Raw genomic sequence first — 22,879 nt, forward strand, 5'->3', positions numbered from 1 at the left:
GAAGATTTCTCGGGCTGTGCGCATACAACCAGTGCTTCGTCGCAAACTTCGCACGCGTTGCAGAGCCACTCACACGCTTGACGAAAGATATTACCCCTTTCAGCTGGGAAAATGACCAAGAAAAAGCCTTCTGTGAGCTGCAAAATGCCTGCAAAGCCCGCCCGTGCTCGCTCATTTTGACGAAGACGCTGAAACGGAAGTACACATGGACGCCACTGTTATAGGCTTGGGTGCCGTGCTCGTCCAAAAACAAAACGGCTGTGAAAAAGTACTCGCCTTTGCCAGCCGTGGTCTGTCGAAGGAGGAGAAAAACTACTCAGCGTCTGAAAAAAAGTGCCTCGTGATTTCAAAATTTCGCCCATACGTGTATGGTAGACCATTAAAGGTTGTGACAGACCATCATGCGCTGCGTTGGCTCACCAATTTGAAGGCCCCTCATGTCGTCTTGGGCGGTGGAACTTGCGCCTGCAAGAGGTGGACGTTACACTCGTCTATAAATCCGGCAGGAAACACTCCGACGCCGACTGCCTGTCCCGCGCTCCCGTCGACCCACCACCACAAGACTCTGAAGAAGACAGCGCTTTCTTCGGAGTCGTGATGCAGAGCGACCTAGCCGCCCAGCAGCGTTCCGACCCCGACTTACGCGTCGTAATCGACTACCTCGAAGGATGCAGCGCCGTGCCTGGGACCTTCAATCGCAACCTACCAGCATTTAACCGGAAAAACTCCGTTCTAGTGAAGAAGAATTTCAGCCCCGGAACGAGAACGAATTCTCCTCTTGTCATCCCCGCAGACCTTAAAGTTTGGAAGCGTGCCACTACGACCCATCTTCCGGACATCTCGGCACAGCCCGCACAATTTTAAAAATCAAGGCGAAGTACTACTGGCCCCGCCTTACATCCGACGTCACCCACTACGTCCGGAGCTGCCGTGACTGCCAGCGACGAAAGACGCCACCGACGAGACCCGCCGGACTTCTGCAGCTGATCGCCGTCCCGTCGAGGCCCTTCCAACAGATTCAAATGGACCTTCTGTGCCCGTTGCCTACATCCCGATCCGAGAACAAGTGGGTTGTCGTAGCGAAAGACTACATGATGCGCTACGCAGAGACCGCCGCTCTTCTGAGGGGGACTGCACAAGAAGTCGCAAAGCTCTTCATAAGCCAAGTTGTACTGCGACATGGAGCCCCTGAAGTCCTAATCACTGTGGAGCTGATGCAAGGAATACCACGCTACAGCAACACGGATCACCGAAGAACGACGGCATACCACCCCCAAATGAACGGACTAACGGAACGTCTGAAAAAAACGATCGCGGATATGCTGTCAATGTACGTCGACGTGACATATGGGACGAAAGTGCTCCCATATATCACGTTTGCGTACAACACGGCTATCCAGGAAACTACGCAGATGACACCGCTCGAGCTTGTCTAGGGAAGACGGCCGACTTCGATGCTTGACGCCATGCTTCCGCACGTAGAAGACGATGACCTCAAAGCCGACGTCCAAGGAAACCTTCAGCATGCAGAGGAGGCCCGCCAGCTCGCTCGAGTTCGTTGATCGGACCAGCAGCTGGTGGATGCCGGGCGCTACAACCTGCGACGCCGAGACGCCAAGTATCACCGAGGAGATCGTATTTGGGTTTGGACTCCCATCCGACGAAGCGGACTCAGTGAGAAGCTTCTGCGACAGTATTTCGTACCCTACCGGATTCTGCGTGTTGGCCACCTTACCTACGAGGTGATCCCCGATGGTGATTCCGGAACATCACGACGACGCATGCGGCCCGAAGTCGTCCGCGTGGTTCGCTTAAAGCCTTTCTACGCACAATTGCGCACTTTATTTTTTATTTGTTCGGACTGTCGCTTATTAGCATCGGGTTGATGCACTGTTAGAGAGGGAGTAATGCCGCGAACCGGGCATCGGGTTTGTTTATTTGTGTTTTGGTTTTGCCGCCCGGCTGCGTCGGTCTGTGTTATCGGTGTTGTCTGTATGCCAAGGGAGGCGCGTGTTCCGTTCTTTCTGTGCCGCGTGTGTTATCTCTTCTGATAGGGAGAGCGTTGCGAACTAACGTGAACAGCCTAGAATAATCGTTGTTGATCTACAGCGTTCTGGATACAATTCGACTATTCGAGAAACCCTCGCACCGAGTGATAAATTCCCGCAGAGCAGATGCCGCGGCATTCCAATCACCGGAGCTCGCCTGCATACGTCACTTTCTTGACTTCGCCGCCGGTGTACTCTTTGAGTTGTAAGGGGAGCACAAGTTCGCTCCAATAAACTTGTTTTCCTTGAAGACAACTGCGTTGTCTTTGACTTCTTGACAATATACAACCTTCCGCTTTTCATGCTAATCCATCAATCCCATCGTTGCTGCCATCACTGATGCCACTCACTTTAAATCAGCCTTTCATAATGCTCTTTTTGGAATCAGTCTTTTTTAATTTGTTGTCCTTGTCTGTTTGAATGCTGTTTTTGCAAAAACGACTGTACTTTATGTATGCCTTTCACCAATCCTTTCCGTTATGCCCTATGGGCCTTAAAATTATTTTCAATAAAAAATAAAATAAATGTTTGGCTTGTCCTGTCTTGCCTTGGCTTGCAGATTAAGGGCCTGCTGGACAAGAAGAAGGCTGAGCTGGAGAGGCAGCATGAGGAAGTCCGGAAAAGCATGGAGGAGGAGAAGAGCCAAGTAAGCGTTGGATAGTTCTTTCTTGGTGAAAGGCAGATCCTGAAGGCAGATTTTAAAGCCAAAGCCAAAGTCAAAGATTTTATTGTGAGCAGAAGGTTCAGTGGGCCGAATATTGTGAGCAGAACGAATTAGGATATACTGAAGGAGGTCCCAAAGTCGCAGACAGATATCCGTGTTTTGTTAAAGGGCCGCAAGCGGGAGATGGGGTAAAAGGATGTTTTTAAAGTTAATATCTTTACAATTGCTTCATTGTTCATTAACAACATTGTTGTACAGGTTATGTTCCATAAAAGGGAGGTTTAAGATCCTGTTCCAACACGAAAAGAATGGACTGGTCATAACCTGTGCAACAGTAGTTCGATGAGATCAGCTGCTTTCTGTGCTCAGAGTTTAAATGAAGTATGGGACGTAGAGCAGTGGTTCTCAATCATGAATGTGCCGAGGACCCCTTTCGGGCTTGCAAAAGTGATGAGAGTTGTGTAGATGGAAATATTTTCCAGGCGGGGGGGAAGCGGGGGTATATGCCATTGCTAAAAAAAACTAAAAAGAAAGAGAGCCTGTACAAAACATTGTCTCAGTCGTTTTTCAACCGTATCATTTTTATTTACGGTTTTACATAATATATCGACTGGGCATGTACATACCAAAAAAGACAGTGGTGGAGACGGTGCGATTAGAAAATTTCGGGGGGGGGGGGTGTGCTGACACCAATACACCCCCCCCCCCCCCCCCCCCCCGCCACGTTAATTGCTCCTCCTCTGCCCCACGATAACCTAACGTTGACTGTGGCATAATAGCGAGTTTTAGCTGACCGCTTTTCAGGGACCGCTCCACTCCGATAGCAAGGGGGCGCGTCATTGCGCATGCGTGGCGCGCTTGGCTACGAACGGTATTGGCTCCAGTTGCGCTGTAGCTGCCGCCGATACCGGAGCGGACCGTCGAAAACGGTTAGCTAACACTGTCTAATGTCAAAGAATTTGCACTTGCAGCTAAATTCGCTAGCATTGTCCGCCGGTTAAGTCTGACTTTTATTCTTATGCACGTAATATTGCCGCACAGTTTGCTCGTGCAGCCAAGGGTCACCCAGTTTTTTGCATGCCTGGCTTTTCCACATAGCTCGCATGTGCAAAATGCCAATGTTAAAGCATTGGCTAGGCAGAGAGATTTAATGCAGAAGTCATGCAGTGAGGCCACCTTTTCGCGTTTCCCTCGAGGTTTAGCATAAAGAACTGAATGGGGTTTCTGAGAGTGCGTTGGGGCGGGCTTTGCGGACCCCCATTTGAGAACCACTGACATAGAGCATGCCATTGCAAATCTCGAATGTGAAAACGTTTTTTTTCTGTCAGCAAACATGACAGCAACCATCTAACAGTTGTGAGGACATTTGTGAGGATGGGCTGCCATGTTAGATTCTCCTGGGAGTGAAAACTCATGCGTTTGCGTGTAGATGTAAACTCAAGTGCCTCATCATTCAAAGAGTAATGACTAGGAAACATTTAATGTCAAGCTAAATTAAACACCAAAAATAAACTGTGTTGATTTGCAAGTTCAGAAGTGGTTAGAATGGAAAGAAATGCTAATAAATTCTACGTTATATTACAGAGTCATCCACAAAAAGTGAGACAAGGGGTTATACAGAAGTTGGCAGATCATCAACATAAAGGAGGTAAATTAGAGGGAAAAGAACGCTTCCTTGGGGTACACCAGAGGTGGTTGGTACAGATGAAGAGGGGATATTCATATGGCAAAGGTGAATTTAGACCTGGAGAAAATACAAGCTTTTATTCATTGGGATGAATGTTGAGCTGTTCTAACTTTAATGCTGCTAACTTACTAACATTTTTCAAAAGATATATTTGAGCGTGCTGTTTACCCATTAAACCCCAGAAAGACACTGGGTGCGCACATCTCTAAATAATACAGCGCAACTTCATATTGTTTGGTTTCTTTTGTTGCTCCTTGGTGGTACTAATGTCCGTGAAGCACAGGGGTAAAAAGTGTCCTGGCCCTGCACTCACGGCCCACCGGTGTAGCACTTGTGGTGTACATGCTGACGTTCCACCCTGTCCTGCACCGCCCAGGCCACGCAGAAGTACAACCAGGAGTACGAGCGAAAGTGCAGCCAGCTGGACGTCTCGCTCAGCGAGAACCCGAGCCTGTTTGTGGCGACCGACACGACCGACATGCGTCGCCAAAGCACCGCGCTCTAGCCTCTCCGCGGTGGCCGGCGACCGCAACGAAGGAACCAGTGAAAGACGAAGGATTGTGTGGAAGCTGCTACGCACTCCGCGTCGTTGCCGGTGGCTCTACCGGAAGGGGGAATCGACGGCCGGGCGTTATCGCGGCCGCAGCGGTTGTTGCCTCTCAGCATCCCCCCTTTTTGGTGCCTTGGCACATCGCACCAACCACTACGAAGCAGCAGCCACGTGTGTCATCTCTCCACCTTGTACCAACCGCCGTGCGCGCACCTTTTGGCGCAGCGCCAGCAAGTGACTCGGCAGAGTGATGGAATGAGAGAGGAGGACAAGCAGTGTCTGTGTCCCCCCCCCCCCCCCCCCAGCACTCGTGCACACCCGGCAAGCGATGCCTCTCCCCTAGCACGATGCACCACACACGGGAGCGGGGTTGAGATAGAAGGGTAAGTGACTGCACGTGGCGAGACGTCGTTCCGCGAGTTTCTAACTCGGGCTGTACAATAAACACTGTTCCATGAATTTTTGCTCGGGGCTGTATGTCCGGTAGTCTGTTCTAGGGATGCGCGTTGTTTGCAGCAAACCATTGTCTTGACACCAAGCAGCACCGTCTCCCATGGAGTTTCTCACTAGCTTGCCCAGAGTGGAATGTGGCAATAGTGCCAACACAATTCTTTGGCGCGATTGAGTCTCTTCCTTTTTTTGTTATAATAACTGCAACCAAAAGTGCCACTGTTAATAAATGCAACTCTTTGCAAAGAACTGCATCTCTGATCCGCTCGAGGTCCAAAATGCATGCTGTGTTTTGGAACAAACGAAGAAATCAGAGCCCTCACGTTTGTCATTCGCCCCCAAATTCAGCGGACCATCTTTACTGTATGTGTAATTTATTGTTACACTGACCAGATTATTTGTCCTTTCAGTAATAATCTGAGAAAAATAAATTATTTGGGTGGATTTTGCTGTCACCTTCACACAAAAAGAGGAAAGGATATCGAGGATATCATGCGCTATGGCATCAATATTGTTGAGTTCTTTTGTGCAGATTGGTTTAGCTTGGCAAACAATTGGTTATTGTTGGCTAATTGCAGGTTTAGTATCGGCAGTGGGTGTATTTTTTTGGTAAATGGAGTAGATGGAGTCTACTCTTATCCTGAACACACGTCTTATCCTGAACGCAAGCATGACTCAATGTTTCTGCTTACCACAGCCCAAGCAGTTGGCACACTGGATATTCTGTGAAAGGTACACGTACCACTGGAAAGATGCACACTCCCTTGCAAGTATGTTACGGAGGTGCCTTTAGCCTGCCCATTTGGACTTGGGGCAGTAAGCTCAGAGTTCATAAGACAAGGCACTCTCACGCATGCTTTCAACGCCTTCTCATACAGTGCAGCTGTAGGCCGAGAACGGAACCAAGCCACTACACAATCTGTAGCCGTACCGATCCCATTCGCCCGGTACCTACGATTCCCATAATGGCACCAGATTTGCAGCGCCCGTTTCCACTCTAGGTAATACTGAGAAACTCTGTGACATGTCCTTGCCTCCCGAAATGTTTTCTGTGATCGTGTCACGGCTCCTCAAGTCCTGTGAAAGTAACAGCACTGACCTGCCATTGTTTTTGCTTTGGTGGACTCTGATGTTGGCGAGCGACCAATGCTGGGAAGGGGTGTTGCTCGGCTGCTGTCCCGGTGGCAATAAGATTCGTGCTAAGCGCGTTTGGACAAAATGCTCTTCTCCGAGTTTCTTTTCGGAGGAAGTTCAGCAAGTCGTTCACATAACGTACCACCCGTGTTACGTCCTTGTCACACCTTCGCACGGGCACTAGTTGAACGTTTTGGGTATCAAACAGGGCTTCTGTGGTTTTTGTTACTGATGCAGCTTAGCTAGAGGTGAAATAAGAACATCTTCCACTGGGCAGTGTTTAGAGTGCATTTGGCTTCTGAGTTGCTTTTCCCACAAAACACATTTCAGGCGTGTTGTGCGGCAGAGACTGTTGACACGCTCTATTGCTGAGTACCGGGCTGAAACGGAGCACTTCGGATATTAACTTCATAGACACAGGCTTTGAATCAGAGGAGAAAGACAGACATCTTTTTACATCGCTTGTCCACCAGTAAACTTTTACCGCATGAAGCACGTTGTTATGAGAATTGCAACAGCACCCTTCACTGTTCGCGTCAGTCTTGTGTTTCGCATCCGTGACTTCGTTTGCATCTCTCGTTGCATCGACTGCATCTCAATTCTGTGTTCACTTCGTGCATTGTCATCGTTCTTACACCTCGTTTTATTTACTGTGCATCTGTTCAAATGTCCTGTTTCCATTTTCCTGTAGTGGTTCATCAAATGGTAATTATTCTGAGGGTCACTTATGCGGTAGTTTGTGCAATTGAAAATATATTTTGTTAACATCGCAACACAGTTTTTTTAATTTAATTGAGGTTCACAAAAAGGATAACCTGTTTACCGTCACAAACGTAACTCTGGTATAACTTGCAAGTGTAACCATTAAGCAGGTAACGAAAGGGGTTGCTGAAACTTGCAGTATGGCCCTATTCTGCATGTTCATTTATATGCAGAGAATTGGGGCTACAGGTGTGAAGGTCAGTCCTGCGCAACATTAAGCCAGTGAACAAAATTACCACTGGATGGCTACAATGTCGTTTGTGTTCACAGTGAACGTTACCACACTAGTACAGCACATGAATGGTTAAGTTTGTCCCTTTTGTGTTGCACTTGTAGTACTTCAGCTTGTGGCATTTTGTTATTGCGTAGTTTTGAAGGATCGCTGGCATCGTTGCATTGATGCTGTCTGTGAATTTCGAACCATATTACCTTTCAAGCATCCGCTTGCAAGGGAGGTCTTCGCACTCTGGGTTTGTGTGTTAGCAGAGTCACATTTGTTGAAGCATTTTCGCCAGCACTTGTTACTCTTTGTGCATTTAAAATAGCTCCATGCTCTCAAGTGGGCTGCGTGAGTTGTATCCTGTACATTTATGGTATTGAAGGAATTAAGCTGTACAGGGTTACTGGCGAGGCTGCTAAGCCTCAACAAAAGTGACGGAAGTGCCCTCAAGGCCCTAACTTTCTTGTGTGATTTCTTAACTGCCTAAAGGGGTCAAGAAAGCAACAATACAAGTTTAGTTCAATAAACAGACTGCCTTTTCTTGCAACAACAATACACATTTCATGGCAAACTTCAAACAAATACTGCAAAAATCCAGGAAAACATGTGGGCCAGCAGCGACTTCCCAACCACTTTGCAGCCAATTCGTTACGACGTCACCAAATTTTCTGCGATGCGGGGCCACCTGTATCGGGGCCTCTGGTTTTGCTCGCTTGCATCAGTTGAAGGGTGACGTCCCAGTGATAACTATGGTATTGGTGCGGGCCCATGTTAGGTCACTCATAGCCACATTATGACAGTGCAGCACGCAATTCGGACGTTTCTTTACATTTCTTGCATTTCTCCAGGTAAAAAATGCCTTTCGCTGCAGCTGGGAGTGCGCTGCCAAACGCTGGTTCCTTCAAACTGGGCGAAGTTGTATTTTGTCTTCATGGCCCGTTGAGTGCGTGCTTCTATAGTTGATGGTGAAGTGGCGAGGGAAATTATATTTCGTCCGCACCTGCACATGCACATAAACATGTGTAGGGGCAAACCTGGTGAGACAAGTGGTGAAATTTTGTATCATAAACGTTCAACAGTTTCCTACTGCAGTCGTCATGTTTTGTGAGCGTAGCTGGCCGCACTGTGCTTGCAAGCACAGTGCGGCCAGCTGTCAGTGAACCAGAATTTTAGAGTTTGTGCAGTGGGTACTTTTGTTGAGATTTATTTGTTGACGACTGCTTACGTGCGTACATTATACGTGTCTGTAACTATCTGTCGTGCTTTTGCTTGAGCTGCAGTGCATAACTGGCTGTTTTTCATGCGCAGTCTCAATCGTCGCTGCACATTGTACAAGGCTGGTTGCAAGCCTTACATTGCTGGTTAGAGCAGTTCTGTTGTGTAAAGATCACAATCCGGCATCACTGAAAAAAAACCCTTTCATTTCTTGATGCTATAACTTCGCACAAAGTTACCGGACATGACAAGGGAAATACTGCGCGTTTGATAGTTACTTATATCCATGCCACCGGAAATGTGCAAAGCTTCCCAGTTGTTTGTCATTTCATTCTTTGCTGATGTTGCTCTAATTGGGCAGTTCAATGTGAATCGTTGGTCACAGAGGGTCAAATCGGGAAGGCCACACTGATGAGTGAAGCCGGAGTCCTGCGAAGCCAATTTTACCCCGTTTACACAGCCAGTTTCTTCACTTTCCTTGGTGTTCAGAAACATTCCTGACATTCATTTTTCCGGGAAAGGAAGTTTTCGTACAATGCTCAACAATGTTTTCTTGTAATGCGAAGCAGAGCCCAGAAGCTCCGGTTTTTGGCACGTTTGTAAAGTGCATTGCCACATCAAGTAGTAGCAAGCATTTCGTCACAAAAGTATTGACTTGCCACAAGGGGCTGGCTAAAACCAGTATTTCTTAGACGAATCGCAGGTGGATTCAGCGTTTTTACGGTGTTACAGGTTATATTCCCCATAGGGGCGTTAGGTGGACCCTGGCGGGAATTATAAGCAGGGTTTAATGCTACTGACTTTGTTATATGGGAGTCTAGGGTATGCAGAGGGTGAAATTCAGTCAGCTGCAATCACATAAGCAATGGTTCATCAGAAGACCAGTTTAGGAATATGCTTTGAGGTCAGCATCAAATATCATCGCAAGCCACCATATTCTCTTATTGTGAGCTTTAGGGGCCCGTTAATTAGCAAAGCAATGAATTCAAATGTTGCAACTGCACTCTGCAGTCACAAATGAAAGTTTGAAAGTTCGCTTCACTGTCCCTCTTAGCACTGAGAAACAACGCCTTCAAACTTGAAAAGGGTGTTGCTGTTGTATTTACTAGTGCCAAAAAAACCTAGTTAGGACATTGTTATGACTTTTTGTATGTCTACAAATTGTTTAAAGGATGTCTGATGCTGACAAACTACATGCTGGGGTCTTTTTTAATGGACGACATTCATTTCACAACACTTGCTGCTGCTGTTGATGTACCATGTTTAGTGACATTATTTCTTTCACTTGCAGTGTAACCAAAGTTCTGTTGCATGCTTTGCTGATCTCCGACGAGGTCCTTAAAATGTAATATGTTCCGCTTTGTTCTCAGTGTTCTAATGATGTCAGAGAGTTCCCAGAATAGCCCAAACACTTGTACTGAAACTGACATTGTTCTTTACTGTGGCAATTAATGCACCTCTCGACAGTTACATTACAAACATGTCTTACTTGTTCAAAAGAATTATTTTTATCATTTTATTCTTTACGTGAAATCATTTTTGGTTTCAGATTTCGCATTTAAATGGCCACAATGTTTTCTTGTTAAGGTTATCAAACCGTGCATGTGCCTCATTTATTGTGTGTTTATAATTTTTTCCGCTGCACTCAGCGCACAGTTTAGGATTGTGAAAATTTGTTTAGCATTGCATTGCTAGCATGAGAAGGGAACTTATCTTTGGTTGCTTCTCGTTCTGCAAACTAAGGAGTGGTTTAAGTGCATCCCTAAAAGTTGTTCTGGGAAACTCCACTTCTGGAAATTTTGTTTTCATACTTGTAGTTTTATCTGCGCTGACACGTGCTGTCTTTCATTCCTGTTTTTCTCCTGGATAAATTTTTATTCATTTTAGTTTTATCCATCACAGGAAACTGTTATGATATAGACAGGGTTTTCTGACTGCTGAGATAAGAGTTTGCCCAAGAATACGACCCTCAAGTTGTTTCTTTATACTTGTACTCATTCCTTGTGCAAAGTTTTGAACCAGGGAAGCTGGTCATTCCATGGTGTTTGAGTGGAGGTAAAGGAAATCTAACCACTAGATTGATTTTTGTTAGAACTATGCACTTGGTGACCATGTGCACTATTCCTGTCCTTTCGAATAGCGGGCATCACAAACTGCAGGTTGTGCGCGTTCTTCGTTTTTGAAAGCAACGCCAAGTTGTCTTCATTGTTATTCTGTATCTGTGTTGTTCTACCGTCATCATGGAAATGGCTGCTCTCAAAATTGGCCGTTGCAAATGTGGAGGTCGCATTAGCTGTTTTGTGAATGTATGTCCTACGAGTCGTTCACCTTTGTTGTGTGTTCCTGTTTTCTGCACTTTTTGTGGCTGGTAGTGGCTGTTCCCTTGTGAATGTTAGTGTTAGTTGTGGGTGGGTGGGGGCAGGTGAGATTGCATTTCCTTTTCTTTTACTTAGTGCCTCCTTTTTCTTTGAAACACCACACCACAAGATTGAAAAGTTTTGACAAGATGGAACTGGCTTATGACCAGTTATCTGCTATCTAAATAAAATCGTCGCCAGATGGTGATGATGAGGATGAGGATGTTTAATGGCTTGACATTGTTGCACTGTGCTGAACAGTGAGGTCAGAACTGAATAGGGAAGGCATGCACTGGACAAACGTAGTTTTAATCTGAACAGATTACTGGTTAAATTTCTGCACCCGCCTATGCCGTAGTTTCTTTTTATACGTAGTTAAACCAAGTCCCACACTCGGTTTTCCTTGAACCTAATGCGTTCGAATGCCGGTTGGTGCGGACTTTCTCCACGTCCCCGTCAGGTGCAGTTTAACGAGGTACTTGAAAGAGTGACTTGAACTTTGAAGGAGTCTTGAGAATTTTGTAGCTTTCAGCGGTTGCAAGCATGAAATAGCACAGCAAGATGAACTTGCCATTCGTTCACTGTAGAAATGATAACATGACAAGCAGCTTCTTGGGCTTTTTGAGAATTGCTGTTTTTAATCTCGGTGAGGGATGCATTGAGCCGGGCCTTCAGCGGTATAACATTTTATGCTCACAGTGCACTATATTAAATATTAACACCTGAAAAACATCTCACAAACATCTTGCAGATGTTTACAAATAGCTTACAGATACTAACTTATAATTTCAATAGAATGAGTGTTTCCTGTTGGCTGGGTGCTACACCTGTTAGCCAGCGTGATTCATTTGCAGAGTTTGATTTGATTGATTGTAGGGCTTAACGCGCTGACGCAGCGCAAGCGATGAGGCACGCCGTAGTGGAGGGCTCCCCCGGATTAATTTTGACCACCTGGAGATCTTTAATGTGCGCCGAAATCTCGTACACATGGGCGTTTTTGCATTTTGCCTCCATTAGAAAAGCGGCCGCCGTGGCCGGGAATCGAACCCGCGACCTCGTGCTCAGCTGAGCCACCGCGGCGGGCCATTTGCAGAGTTGTCGATGATTTCCCGTAAATAATTGCGCAAGACTCAAAGACTGTTATGTAAACGCAACAGCTTCTTCCTTAACACCCTTACGCTAAATCCTTTCAATTTAATGAGCTTTATCAATTCAGTTTGCGTGACCGGAATACAATATGACAAAGGTGCAGCCAAATTGCCCTTTTCTGTAAAATTTTCGTGTCTATTTCTGACACTCTGTAACATATTTTGGGTGTAATGGGAATTGTGTAACGGAGAAATTTGAGTACTTAGATTGTGGGAAGGATGCAAATTGTACTCGTTTTCATTGGAGCAATGTATGCCTAAACCTAGAAGAGAAGCTGGGATGTTGAATACTTGGCCGATTTCCAAAATCAGTACAGCAAAAGAGTAGACATTTTTGTCAGTTTGGAAAGACAGTGGATCACCTAGTATATTTCTGATATGCTTACGTGCACTTGAAGACATTTGTATTCGAGGTGGCAGCGATATTCATAAAAGGCCCTTGTTCTAAATTAATGTGAAGGTATCATCCTGGGCAAAGTACCTTCTCGGAGACAGCACTGACTGACTCGTTTTATTTTAAGTTGAGTGCAGCAAACAGTATTTTTACCCTCATCAAATCGGTTGAAGTCAATCTCTGCTTTTTATTAATGAGCTACTTAGAAGTTCAGTAACGGCAACATTTATAGTTTTGCATGTTGTAATTGGAGGAGAGATGAGACAGGGTTTGAGCGGAATGCAAAACTAACAAGGTCACATAAAGCAACCACAGGGTGAACTTGCTAGACGCTCGAAGAATATCCTGCTCAATTTTGCCGGACAGGGCTTGCATTGGCCTCAATGTCCCAGTGTTGTCTTTTTTTTCACACAGGGTATATTGAACTCTCCTGGTGCTCCCCTGTTATTGCGCGATGGTAGCCTTGTCAGCTCTAATTGGCCAACTTCACGTTGCCACGAACACTTCTTGAAACAAAAAAGCCGTCAACTACTGCCGATTGTGCGATAGAATGAATAACAGGATTCCCATTGCAGAGTTGCGCCCAGTTTGTGCAAATCGCAGAAGTGAAATTCTGCACAATTTGCTCAGTCATCATTGAGTTTAGAAACAACTTTGTATCTACGGTTAACCAGTAATTAATATTCACAGTGATGGTTTTTATTGAAGGATTGAGATTTTTGGGGCATGCAGCTGTTAGGTTTGTTATGGTAGATCAATAATGGCATTGACAGGTCAGTTACTAAAGCTCTTATTGAGTAGCACTTTTTGACCTATTGCTCTGACGTAATGAGTCACTCTGTTTGTCGTTTCGCATTGCATGAGACATGCTGATGAGGCAGTGCCTTTTGCTCACATTCGCCGCCTTTCGAGATCCTCTCTGCCCTCAAGTTTTGGTTGCTCTTACTGTTGCGACCTAGATCTCTTTGCTTTGCATTGTACCAGCTTCACGTCATCCGTTAGATATTGTCCATGATTTTTTCCGCCTGCTGCTTAGCTGCTTCCGCATCCGTCTCACGGTCGCTCTGTGGCGAGAAATCTATGCGATCTCAGTGCGAGGGGTGCAGTTCTGTAACACGATTTGGTTCAAGATGTAAATGTTGACTGACTGCATCATTTTGAGCTGCGATGCTGCTTGGAAGTTTATGTGCAGTCAGTGTTAAAATTGAGCTAGTTCCTTGAAACTTGGAATTTTTCGTATTCACGCGAAGAAAATTAGGGAAAAGTATTTGCAGGAAATGTCAAGATGCAGTTAGGGGGAGATGTAAAACAAGGCCCTTTTCCCTTTTTTTCTTTACCGGCCATTATTTGTATGGTGATGCAGTTTTGATAGCCTTACTGCTAGACAAAATGGTTGCTGAGATATTACATACAAGGCTTGTCATTGGTTGAATGACACATGAGACGGGAGTAGTTTTGTTAATTATGTCACACCTGTTAGTGGTGATTGACAGTTCAACTTCACAAAGGGCACAGATAGAGAGAAATTCACATATGAGCATCCCGTCTTCTCAGTGAAGTCGCATAGCCAATGACTATAAATCTATCAGTATTGCTTCCCACACGCGTATTGCACCGGCAAGCATTTATGCAATCGTGCACAGAAATAAAAAATTGTGCATTAAAAATTTTTGCGCTTTTCAACCCATTGTGTGTCAGAGTTGATGGGGAAGTTAAACCAATTTTCATCTAAAAACAAACCATGGTGACAAATTCTGCTGCACGCGCTTCGAAAAGGCGGTGTTGTCACTGTATTTTGGGGGATCTGTTTTCCGTGCTTTGACTGTTCTTTCATTCCTTTGTATCCATGGATTACCGAAAGAGTTTGTCTTTCTTGGTCTCGTTTAAAAATTGCTGTGGAGTGCACTTGCCGCATTTGGTTTTGAGGCTGTCGCATCTTCTCTTCCTCTTTTCTCTGTAGCTTCATTACAGCCTCCCACTGACAGCTTGTTGTTACGGGTGGCGGCAGTTATCTCCACGTCACTTCTCACTGCGTTGTTAGCCATGTTTTAATGAGAGCACTTGAAGTTCGACTGCGAGGCTTCGGTGAAGGCACATGCAGGTTTGAGTTCACATTTCCGGGGCACTCCTGCACTCTCTTTGTACCCTCATTTGCTCCCACATTGCCCGCTCTTAGGTGGTGGTGTGTTCGGCTGTCCCGGCAAGCACTGGGCTTGAAGCACTGCGTTCCATACCTGCAGCGTCGAACATCGTCGTACTCGTAGATGTGCGTACTTTTATGTAGGGGAGTGATTGCACAGCGAAGTGTTTATCCTGCACTCGACAGCTGGGCATTAACTTTGCTTTGCCGTGGTTCGTGTCTTCCATGTAGGCTTTCAAAATACTCCACTGTCCAGAGCAGAATGCACTGCGCAAGGAAGCTCGCACAAATACCAGGATGTAACTCGTGGTGCCCTTGCCCTCGTGGTGCCCTTGTTTCCCTTGAAAACATATTTTGCCAGATATTTTCTTCCGAAACCAGTTTTCTTGCAGTCAAGTGATTGCCTGTGACAACTGATTCAAATTTTCGTGTAAATTGTGGCTTGTACATTGCAGAAAAGGTGCAGAAGCAGTAGTTGCGTGTCTGCATCTTTCTCTTCTGTCCTGAGTTAAGCAGATCAGATTTCTCCTATGACTGCGTTGTGGTGAGAACACCCAAATCAAGGCAGGCTCCTGGTAGTATTTTAAACCATCGTTATAGTGAAACCAACTTTATTCCGATTCTAGCCTCATTTTTAGTTTCAAGGGAACGATGTTCCACCTCTAACGAGGAGGGCTACTTGTAGCAAAGTTTTACTGTACTCAGATTTTATGGGATTAGGTGCTGATATTTCTCCCAGTTAAAGATGTGGATCTCGCTTTACATGTTTGGTCGTAATAGCAGGGATTTTTTTTTTTGACATGCTCTTCAAGTGTGTTTTTTTTTACTTTTTTTTACCCCACAGTACTATGCGACCATGAAATTCATTCATGCTAGTTCTCTGGATGCCTGTTTCGTTCTATGTACTTCACGGTCTGCACTTAGTGAGTAGGCCGATGAGATAGGTGCAGTAAAAGCTGTAACAGGAGATTGACACTTCAAATGTCTTTTGACGCATGGCTTCGTAGCAGCATCTTGTCTCGCCCTTAAATTATAGCTTGGGAAGCCAGGTCGCACCGCACTGCTTCGATATAGGTCTGCTGTTTCATCTGCACTGGAATGTTCTCGTACTTTCCACGTGATTTCGAAAATGTCCTTGTTGCGTGTTGTCAGCTGCCCGTTTGTGTACCCACCCTGTGCGTGGTCTCGCATGCCGCCATTTTGTTTTCTGAAGGCAAGTTTGTGACGGGCACTTGTAGCACAACGGTGCCTGCTTTATGTGGGAGGCCTTGTCGAGTTAGGGCTGGGAGAGGAGTCCTTTTGTTTTCCCTGGCATATTTTTCAGCTAGGCCTCACTGTTCTCAAAGTCTTCAGTTGGCGCATGATGATCTCTGGTTTTAAGCTGTCTAGACTGCCACGAAAAGAATTGTTTTTTAAGGTATCTAGCAGCCAATTTTTTTACCAGTAGCAGCTGACACATGTTCTTCTTCTGTCAGAAATAATTGAAAGCGAACTACTCAGCTGTTTCCACCAGCCGTTTATTCCAAGTTGTACGAAAAAGCCACTGAACAGTTGGAATTAAGCCAGGCTGCGAATAACTATTTCCAGATATATTCGACCTTCCCTTTAGCCTAATCTGGTAAAAGAAATACTAAAATAAAATTAACGGCAGTACACTTAAGACCTAGCACGATACCCCTATTGCAGCATTTGTTCTATGCTTGCTAATGATTGCAGAACATACCAGTCTGTTTAATTGCTGACAAACGTTATATCGAAGGAAGTTTGCAATTGACAGAAAAAATGAATTCCACAGGAACAATCAGATGATCACGCAGTCACTTGATACAACAAATGCATTGGTAATCGCGAGTTCAATTCTCCTTGCAAGTACACACGACTTCTCACTTGCCTGCAGTTAACGGACGTCCAAGCAACCACCAGACATCTGCAGGACGTCCTTTTCAGAGCCGATGGACATACCATGCATGTCCATGGGACGTCAGTATTTATAACAGCTTTCAATAGATTCGTTCGTTCTAAATTGGATTTATTCGGTATGTTCAGTAAAATATTGCAGAATCACAGTAAACCTGTCATTAACAAGAAGCATATGTTCCTGCAACGAATACTACATGACACAATGACAACGTACCACCGGGCAGACAAGTACACACAAACACTGTAAAATTGCCTCACAAGTTTTGTATGCAGTTTTGATTTCTTGTATATTCTTCCTCAAATAGATCATTGTTGGAGTTCGTGGGTTGCTTCAAAAACGTTAAAAGATTAGGCTCAATTTGAGTAATATACTTTTAAAACCTACAAAATAAAAGGGATGGTGTTGACGAACAAAAACGGCAGAGTAGCTTTTCTGTTTTTGCTCTTATATTCAATTCACGCCATTATTTAATGCTTCGTGGCAAATTTAATGCTTCGTGGTAACTTGGTACGTGGTACGTCCACGGGCAGATGTCCCTCGGACATACAGAAATGTATGTCTGTACTGTCTGTATTCGTTGTCCGAGGTCCACTGTATGTCCGCAAAAGTACATCCAAACATGAACGTACAGTGGCCCTCCAAACTTGGCATTGGATGTTCGACTGTTTTCCGGACGTTCCACGGACGTCCGTGGTTGAGTGGGATGTTACCACTGACCGACCCCCGAAAAAGTGCATAATCGAAAGGACCTCGGCATCCTCTTGGTTGAAACACTCGGCCTGTTTCCCTCGCTGTTGGAAAGAGAAAAAACATTTGAAAGAGTTTTTGAACCGTAGAACTGGTGATTCAAAGAAGACTGGCAACATGGGAGCGCTAAGACAGAGCTGCACTCCAGTTTCGTGCGAGCATTGTGCCTGTTTTGTTTTTTTCTCCCAAATGCCCCTTTTTCTGCCATTGGTGCATTCCTGATTGCTTGAGGGAAGTCACATCTGTAACGTACCTTATTCGGAGCTTTTGTACTCGGGCATCACAAGCTAGCATTGCGCTTTTTTTCCGCGGGCCAATGACGTTTCCAGGGGGCAGTTGAGGAAGGGGTCGTGGCCGGGGCACTGCAACATTCCCAGGTTCCAGTTGTTGTTCCCACCAGGTGTTGCTGTGTTTACACATACACATACCGTTGTCTGGATGTCTCATCTCTGCACAAGGTGGCTTGTCGTGGTGGTGACACTGTCAGCACTCCCGGATTCGTTGCCCGCATGTCGCATTTATGGTGATTACCGTGGATTTACGTCAGGCGAGGTCCTCATGTGGAATGCAAGCATGAACAAAAGGACAGAAAAAGGGACACGACAGGCGTTCGTCCTCTCGTCAAAAGGGAATGTGTTTCATAATACAGTGCCAATCCAAACTGGAAATTGATCGGTTCCGTCCGAAAAGTGTCGGGGAAACCTTTTGGTGTTATCTTAACATGATGTCATATGTTAACATGATGACATGTTAACATATGTTCACACCATAACATGGCATCATACTAACGTAAGTTAACTCGATGCCAAGCTCGTCGCCAGATTTTCGTGAAAAAATTATAAATGTGAAACGGGTCCGGTTGTCTAGAGATCATTCCAGGGTGGTTACTGTCCCCATATTACCGAGCTGGAAATATATTGTGACATATTTGCCACTGTATAGTAAATCAGTCGCAATCTAGCTCATAAAATGCAAACTGAACTCATTTGGCTGAAAGCGCGCTCTTCGCGAATCCACACGAAGCCAGGCATATGGTTAGGGATAATTGAAGAAAAAAATATGGGTGGAGAAAAGGGTTCAAGGGAGTGCTGACCAGTCGTGGAGTCCTAGGGCGTCCCTGCAGACGTCTGTACATACTTTATATATAGTTAGGTAGGTGGTTATAGGAGTGGGATTTCCTTTGCCTGTTATGTTCTTCCGTGCTGTATACATATATAAATATATATTACACATATTCACAGGCGCCATTATTGCTCAAATTAGGGACTCTGGGGGGAGGAAGGAGGGGTTGAGTGTCCCTTTAAATGGAAGGACGGTTTGGGTGAGGAGGGAAGTGTCGCATTCCCTCCCCCTACTCCGCGTCCTCGTTCCCCGCCTAACATCGTCTCGTGACTTTTTCCGTGGCGTGCGTCTGTGTCGATACACTGTCGAATGGTCGCGAAGAGGACAGCGAAGAGAAGACCTGTTTATAGGGAAGTGTTGTCATAGGAGGGGAGGGTTTGAAATGTGTGCCGTTGAGGAAAAAAAAACATTCAAGAGATGCCAACTCGCTATTTTTTCCCCTTTGCAGTTTTTCGTATTATTACTCCACCGTTTTCTGCTGCGAGGCGAGAGAGAAAATGCGACAAAAAGAAGTGGGGGATGCTTGTTATAGGACGAAAAAGAAACCTTCATGCAAGTGACGTTGTATACACAGATCTATGCACTGTGTCTACGTGTGTGTTGTTGTTTCCATCTCGGTGTGTGTTCCACCCGTGCACTTTGTCGGGCCGCGCGAATTCCGAGGCGGGATCGCGTGCAGTTTTGTTGCTTTTACTTCGTACGTTTTCTTTCTCGTTCTTCCCGCCACGGGAAGAAGTGGTCCTGTAAATAAATATTTTGTCACGTAGGAGCCATAACCGTCTTGTCTCGATTATTGCCCCTTCTTCTACACGACTGCAGGCACGTGTTGTCACACCTCTAAAGTGAAAGCTTTCAAAGCGGAAAGCTATGCATTTTGCCATACACGTCAGGTGGCTGACCAAAAAGCTCAGATCTCTGACACACGGCGCGTGCGTGAAACGGGGTTTCCGCTGTGACAAAGTGATCAGACAGAAAAAAAGAATAGTCCAAGACATTTCATTTCATTTATTTCCTCCTTAAAGGCCCGAAGACATGACATAAGGGGGAGCGTACAAGGTATCATTTCCAGCTGAACCATGAACAAAACAGCAGAAAAAAAAGAAAAAAAGGGTGCAAAAAGTGTTGCAATAAAAATGAAGGCAAGAAACAGCCCCCCCTCCCCCCCCCCCCCCAAAAAAAAAAGTAGTATGACATGTGACTGTTCAGTTTATTCCGGAAGGTTTGGCGGTACACGCACCGGGGTCGCCCCCAAAACCGGCGCGGTGCAGTGCCGCACGACGGTGCGCACCGGCACGGGGTGTTGATCGAGGACAAGCTGAGCGGCTCTACCTAGCGTCACTAATAAAAAAAAGTGACGCTAGTTCTACGCGGGGGAAATTTTCCACACTTCTCACCACCCGTGTTCTCAGCGCATGCGCCTTGTTGCTATACCAACGGAGGCGCGTCGTCTGCTTCCAGGCCGCCCATGGAGGAACGAAAAGGCCGCCGCTTTCGTGGTCGCTTTCGTGTGCCGCGGTTCCGAAGTCAAAGGGGAGGGCGCGGCACTTCCCTCGCCGAAAGGCGCCGTCGGATATGCGCCGTTGCCGCCGCATATCCTAACATTCCAACACGCAGCGCCAAGCATTTGGCGCATTTTTCTCAGCCTCGCAACGAGCAGCTGATCTGACGATTCGTCTCGTATTTCGATACGCGCACGCTGTAGTGGAGCGATGGAGCGATTTTGGAGCGATTTTGCGAGCGACTTGGGGCGCGACGCGACTAGCGACGAACTACTTTTCGCCGCGCACCAAGTCGCTCATCGAATCGCTCGGTTCTGGGTCGCCAGAAACAGTCGCTCGCCTCCCGGAAGTTGCCTCAGCGACTAGCCAATAGGAGAGCCCCTACGTAAGCACGCAACCTCCGGTTTAAAGAGAACGGGGGGAAGATCCACGCAGACAACGTTTGCGGTGCAGCGGCAAAGAAAGCTTTGCGTGGCAAAGCTTGAGTGCACGCTGAAGCAGAAGCAGGAAGGCTCCCGCTCACACTGGGTGAGACCCGTGTGGGAAAAACGACGTCAAGAAAGAGAATTCTTCACGGCGTTCATGTTGGAGCCGAGAAACGAGGCGCAGAAGGAAAAGCGCGCGCTATCGCTAGAGATGCAATGAAGTGCAAAAAGCAAGGTAGAAAGGCGTAATACGTTTTAGTCATGCTTTTTATGACAAATGAACAAAAAAAAAATGTTTGCAAACATCCAGCGTACCAAGCGCGTTACTATGCGCAGTGCGGAAACATTGAAATCGCCATCCTCAGTCGCATGCTCAGTCGCTCGGGTTGCCTCGGCGAGCGACTTCGGTTCGGCGACTGCGGATCCTAGTCGCGCGCTCGTCGCGTCGCTGGAAAAATCGCTGCATGTGGTTAGCGCTTTAGGCTAATCGGCGCAAGCATGGGCTCTTATCGCGCTCGTCGCTTGGTGCAATTGACGCTGTAAGCTGTGCACCATGTCTTTGCAATACAAGACTCCACTATGCAAGCACGATATTGTTTATGGAAATGATGTACAGCCGGTAACAGCGATTTCTACTTCAGCTGCATGGGTATATCTGGAAAGTGTTCGCGGATACCCTTCAAACAAGTTGTGGGTACTGAAGTGGTCGTAATATACTTCAGAATGGTGCACTAATTTTCTCTAAACTATTTCAAGCCAATACCGCTAAATGCCGGAAATGCAATTGTTATAGACAAGCGTTTTATCGATGGTAGTTTGATGAATTCTGATTTCGGAAACGATGCTAGCCTCTGTTGCTTAGTCTTTTTTTGTTGTTATTTTGTTGACCCTGCTGCCTGGGCCTAAATAGTGGTCTGCTGTATAAATGAATAAATAAATAAATAAATAAAACAAACCTGAATGAAAAAGGCAAACGTACACCCAGTACTGCAGGGTTGAATGCCTTGCGCGCGCTTCTCGCCTAGCGCGCATTCTTTTTTTGTTTTTCGATTCGGCCAGGAAAAATGCTCGTATAAAGTGATTAATTCTATTATTGTTGGCAAGATACGCTTCATCACGTGGTTGTTTTTCGGCTCCTTCATAAACTCCATCAATAGGAATCATGCGGCGCCACTTAACGCGAACGCTCTCAAGCAGACGCGTGCACACAGCGCGCGTTTACGTCGTAAATTTGAAGTTGCCAAAAGTACAGCAGTCATAAAAAATAATGTACTTGCTAATATTGTACAAAAACACTGAGGGTTCTTAAGCATTTCTTTTTGGTTCAGTCACCCTTTGACTGATCTGAATTAGGCTAATCAATAAGGAAATGCTTGAATGAAAAATAATGGCTGGTTATAGCCCATGATTGATGAACTATCCATTTAATTTAAAATGTATTTCCCCAATTAAGCCTGTTATGTGGCGTCTGGTAGTGTATTTCAATGATTAGACGTCATGCAATTGATGATTACGTAGTTTCATTGTTACTCAATTCGTACATATGGGCTACTGATGCAGGGTATCCAAAGAATGCATTGTGTGTACTGCTTGATGGATCCTGAAATGTCAAGCAAGAAAAAATGCAGCAATGATAAAATTGCCTATTAAATTTAATTGATATCAGGAAGGGCGACTTCATCAGAAACAATTTATTTTTTGATGTTGCATTTATAGCAGTGCCTTTGTTTACTAAAAAGCTTGTGAAACAATATCCCAAGACAGTTCAACTTGCACTCATCAAGAAGATCTGAACAAAAAGAAAGTGAGGCGTCTACCAGCCCAACTTGTTGAAAAAGGGTTATACATTTGAACGACGATTAGAATCACATAAAGCTCGGTGAGCTAAACGGATTCATGATTAAGTTCTAACTGCGCAACGGGTCGAGGACAAGAGAGGACAAACGCTCGTTCGTGCGCTCTTTCGTCTTCGTCCAGGTGCGCAGTTAGAACTTAATCATGAATTACATGAGTACAATGCAGGTACAACCCACACGTATAGGACCTCTGCAGAAGCTCACAGCAAACAAGAAATCCTGAAAACTTCCTGACTTCATTAATACAGTTTTGTGTGAATCCAGACCCGCAGCAAAAATGAAACCTACATACACAATATTGAAAAAGATGGAAGGAATACCTATTACCTGAGCTATTACAATACACAGCTGCATCTACTGACTGCCTCACCAAAACGCCAATCTACTATGTTTCCAAGGGCATGTAGTCCTCCTTTAGTGACACCACAACATCGCTTACACTGAAAGCCCGCTTGTTCAACTTACCAAGACGGCCGCTCTAGTGTGACGTCAGTTTTTCAGCAACCGAAGGGTAGCACCAAAATTTATGACAGATAACAC

General features: G+C 45.7%; 1 protein-coding gene across 1 annotated transcript in view; it reads left to right on the plus strand.

The window, feature by feature from the left end:
• Window positions 1-10,795, plus strand: part of Plc21c (Phospholipase C at 21C) — a 494,941-nt gene extending 484,146 nt beyond the window's left edge. Inside the window, exons 24-25 of the mRNA XM_077694702.1 lie at window positions 2,608-2,694; window positions 4,776-10,795. Of these exons, the coding sequence (XP_077550828.1) occupies window positions 2,608-2,694; window positions 4,776-4,904 (216 nt within the window). The 3' untranslated portion in view covers window positions 4,905-10,795. The remainder of the gene's footprint in view (window positions 1-2,607; window positions 2,695-4,775) is intronic.
• The last annotated feature ends 12,084 nt before the right edge of the window (window positions 10,796-22,879 follow it).

Source organism: Haemaphysalis longicornis, unplaced genomic scaffold (assembly GCF_048455015.1).
Source record: "Haemaphysalis longicornis isolate Haplotype H1 unplaced genomic scaffold, Haemaphysalis longicornis Haplotype H1 scaffold_13, whole genome shotgun sequence".
NCBI lineage: Eukaryota > Metazoa > Arthropoda > Arachnida > Ixodida > Ixodidae > Haemaphysalis > Haemaphysalis longicornis.